Here is a 2,322-nt window from a genome sequence, read left to right as displayed (position 1 = left end):
ATTCCGTTCCCTCCATTCCGTTCCCTCCATTCCATTCCCTCTGTTCCCCCACCCCATCCAATCCTGGGTACTCTCTGATGTTTGTTTTCCCCCTCTCCCAGTTGATCGGGTGCATCATTGGACGCCAGGGGAGTAAGATTAATGAAATCCGGCAGATGTCTGGGGCGCAGATTAAGATCTCAAACCCTGCGGAGGGATCGACTGACCGACAGATCACCATCACTGGATCCCCGGCCAATATCAGCCTGGCGCAGTACCTCATCAACGCCAGGTAAGGAGATAGCGGTTCGCGGCCGTAGATCCCACAACCATCGGTCGGTCTGTCCGTCCTAATTAGAAACGTTCAATGCACCGCGGTCCAGACCCGAGTACCCAGGTTCCTGTGGGACGGTGGCCGGAGCAGACTCCAGACACCGACTGTCCGGGGAGGTTGGGGGCTGGAAAGTACCTGCACGGAACTAAAACAGACCCAGTGCCGTCCGCTGTATCTGTACAGCCAAGGGGTCTGGGAGTGACTGGTCCCAGGGGTCTGGAAGTGACCGGTCCCAGGGGTCTGGGAGTGACCGGAACCAGGGATCGGGGAGTGTCTGGGAGTGACCGGTCCCAGGGGACGGGGAGTGTCCGGACTCGGGTCGGGCAGAGTCTGGGAGTGACCGGTCCCAGGGGTCGGGGAGATTCTGGGAGTGACCGGTCCCAGAGGACGGGGAGTGACCGGTCCCAGGGGTCGGGCAGAGTCTGGGAGTGACCGGTCCCAGGGGTCGGGGAGTGTCTGGGAGTGACCGGTCCCAAGGGTCGGGGAGTGTCTGGGAGTGACCGGTCCCGGGGGTCGGGGAGAGTCTGGGAGTAACCGGTCCCAGGGGTCGGGGAGATTCTGGGAGTGACCGGTCCCAGGGGTCGGGGAGTGTCTGGGAGTGACCCGGTCCCAGGGGTCGGGGAGATTCTGGGAGTGACCGGTCCCAGGGGTCGGGGAGATTCTGGGAGTGACCGGTCCCAGGGGACGGGGAGTGTCCGGACTCAGGGGTCGGGCAGAGTCTGGGAGTGACCGGTCCCAGGGGTCGGGGAGAGTCTGGGAGTGACCGGTCCCAGGGGAGAGTCTGGGAGTGACCGGACCCAGAGGTCGGGGAGAGTCTGAGAGTGACCAGGTTGAGGGGTCTGGGAGTGACCGGTCCCAGGGGTCGGGGAGTGTCTGGGAGTGACCGGTCCCAGGGGTCGGGCAGAGTCTGAGAGTGACCGGTCCTAGGGGTCGGGGAGTGTCTGGGAGTGACCGGTCGCAGGGGTTTGGGAGTGTCTGGGAGTGACCGGATCTAGGGGTCGGGGAGTGTCTGGGAGTGACCGGTCCCGGGGGTCGTGGGAGAGTCTGGGAGTGACCGGTCCCAGGGGTCGGGGAGTGTCTGGGAGTGACCGGTCGCAGGGGTCGGGGAGAGTCTGGGAGTGACCGGTCCTAGGGGACGGGGAGTGTCTAGGAGTGACCAGGCCGAACGGTCTGGGAGTGACCGGTCCCAGGGGTCGGGGAGTCTCTGGGAGTGACCGGTCCCAGAGGTCGGGGAGTGTCTGGGAGTGACCGGTCCCAGGGGTCGGGGAGTCTCTGGGAGTGACCGGTCCCAGAGGTCGGGGAGTCTCTGGGAGTGACCGGTCCCAGGGGTCGGGGAGTCTCTGGGAGTGACCGGTCCCAGGGGTCGGGGAGTCTCTGGGAGTGACCGGTCCCAGGGGTCGGGGAGTGTCTGGGAGTGACCGGTCCCAGGGGTCGGGGAGTCTCTGGGAGTGACCGGTCCCAGGGGTCGGGGAGTGTCTGGGAGTGACCGGTCCCAGAGGATGGGGAGTGACCGGTCCCAGGGGTCGGGCAGAGTCTGGGAGTGACCGGTCCCAGGGGTCGGGGAGTGTCTGGGAGTGACCGGTCCCAGGGGTCGGGGAGTGTCTGGGAGTGACCGGTCCCAGCGGTCGGGGAGTGTCTGGGAGTGAGCGGTCCCAGGGGTCGGGGAGTGTCTGGGAGTGACCGGTCCCAGGGGTCGGGGAGTGTCTGGGAGTGACCGGTCCCAGGGGTCGGGGGAGAGTCTGGGAGTGACCGGTCCCGGGGGTCGGGTAGAGTTTGGGGGTGACCGGTCCCAGGGGTCGGGGAGTCTCTGGGAGTGACCGGTCCCAGGGGTCGGGGAGTCTCTGGGAGTGACCGGTCCCAGGGGTCGGGGAGTCTCTGGGAGTGACCGGTCCCAGGGGTCGGGGAGTCTCTGGGAGTGACCGGTCCCAGGGGTCGGGGAGTCTCTGGGAGTGACCGGTCCCAGGGGTCGGGGAGTCTCTGGGAGTGACCGGTCCCAGGGGTCGGGGAGT

General features: G+C 66.6%; 1 protein-coding gene across 1 annotated transcript in view; it reads left to right on the top strand.

Moving 5' to 3' along the window:
* The first annotated feature begins 77 nt into the window (after positions 1-77).
* LOC122546537 (poly(rC)-binding protein 4) overlaps positions 78-2,322 on the top strand; it is a 6,648-nt gene continuing 4,403 nt past the window's right edge. Inside the window, exon 1 of the mRNA XM_043685228.1 lies at positions 78-271. Coding sequence (XP_043541163.1) covers positions 78-271 — 194 coding nt within the window. The remainder of the gene's footprint in view (positions 272-2,322) is intronic.

The sequence above is a fragment of the Chiloscyllium plagiosum genome, unplaced genomic scaffold (assembly GCF_004010195.1).
Source record: "Chiloscyllium plagiosum isolate BGI_BamShark_2017 unplaced genomic scaffold, ASM401019v2 scaf_40278, whole genome shotgun sequence".
In the NCBI taxonomy this organism is placed as follows: domain Eukaryota; kingdom Metazoa; phylum Chordata; class Chondrichthyes; order Orectolobiformes; family Hemiscylliidae; genus Chiloscyllium; species Chiloscyllium plagiosum.
The sequence above is the reverse complement of the archived record's forward strand: the minus strand, read 5'-3'. Positions and strand labels throughout refer to the sequence as shown.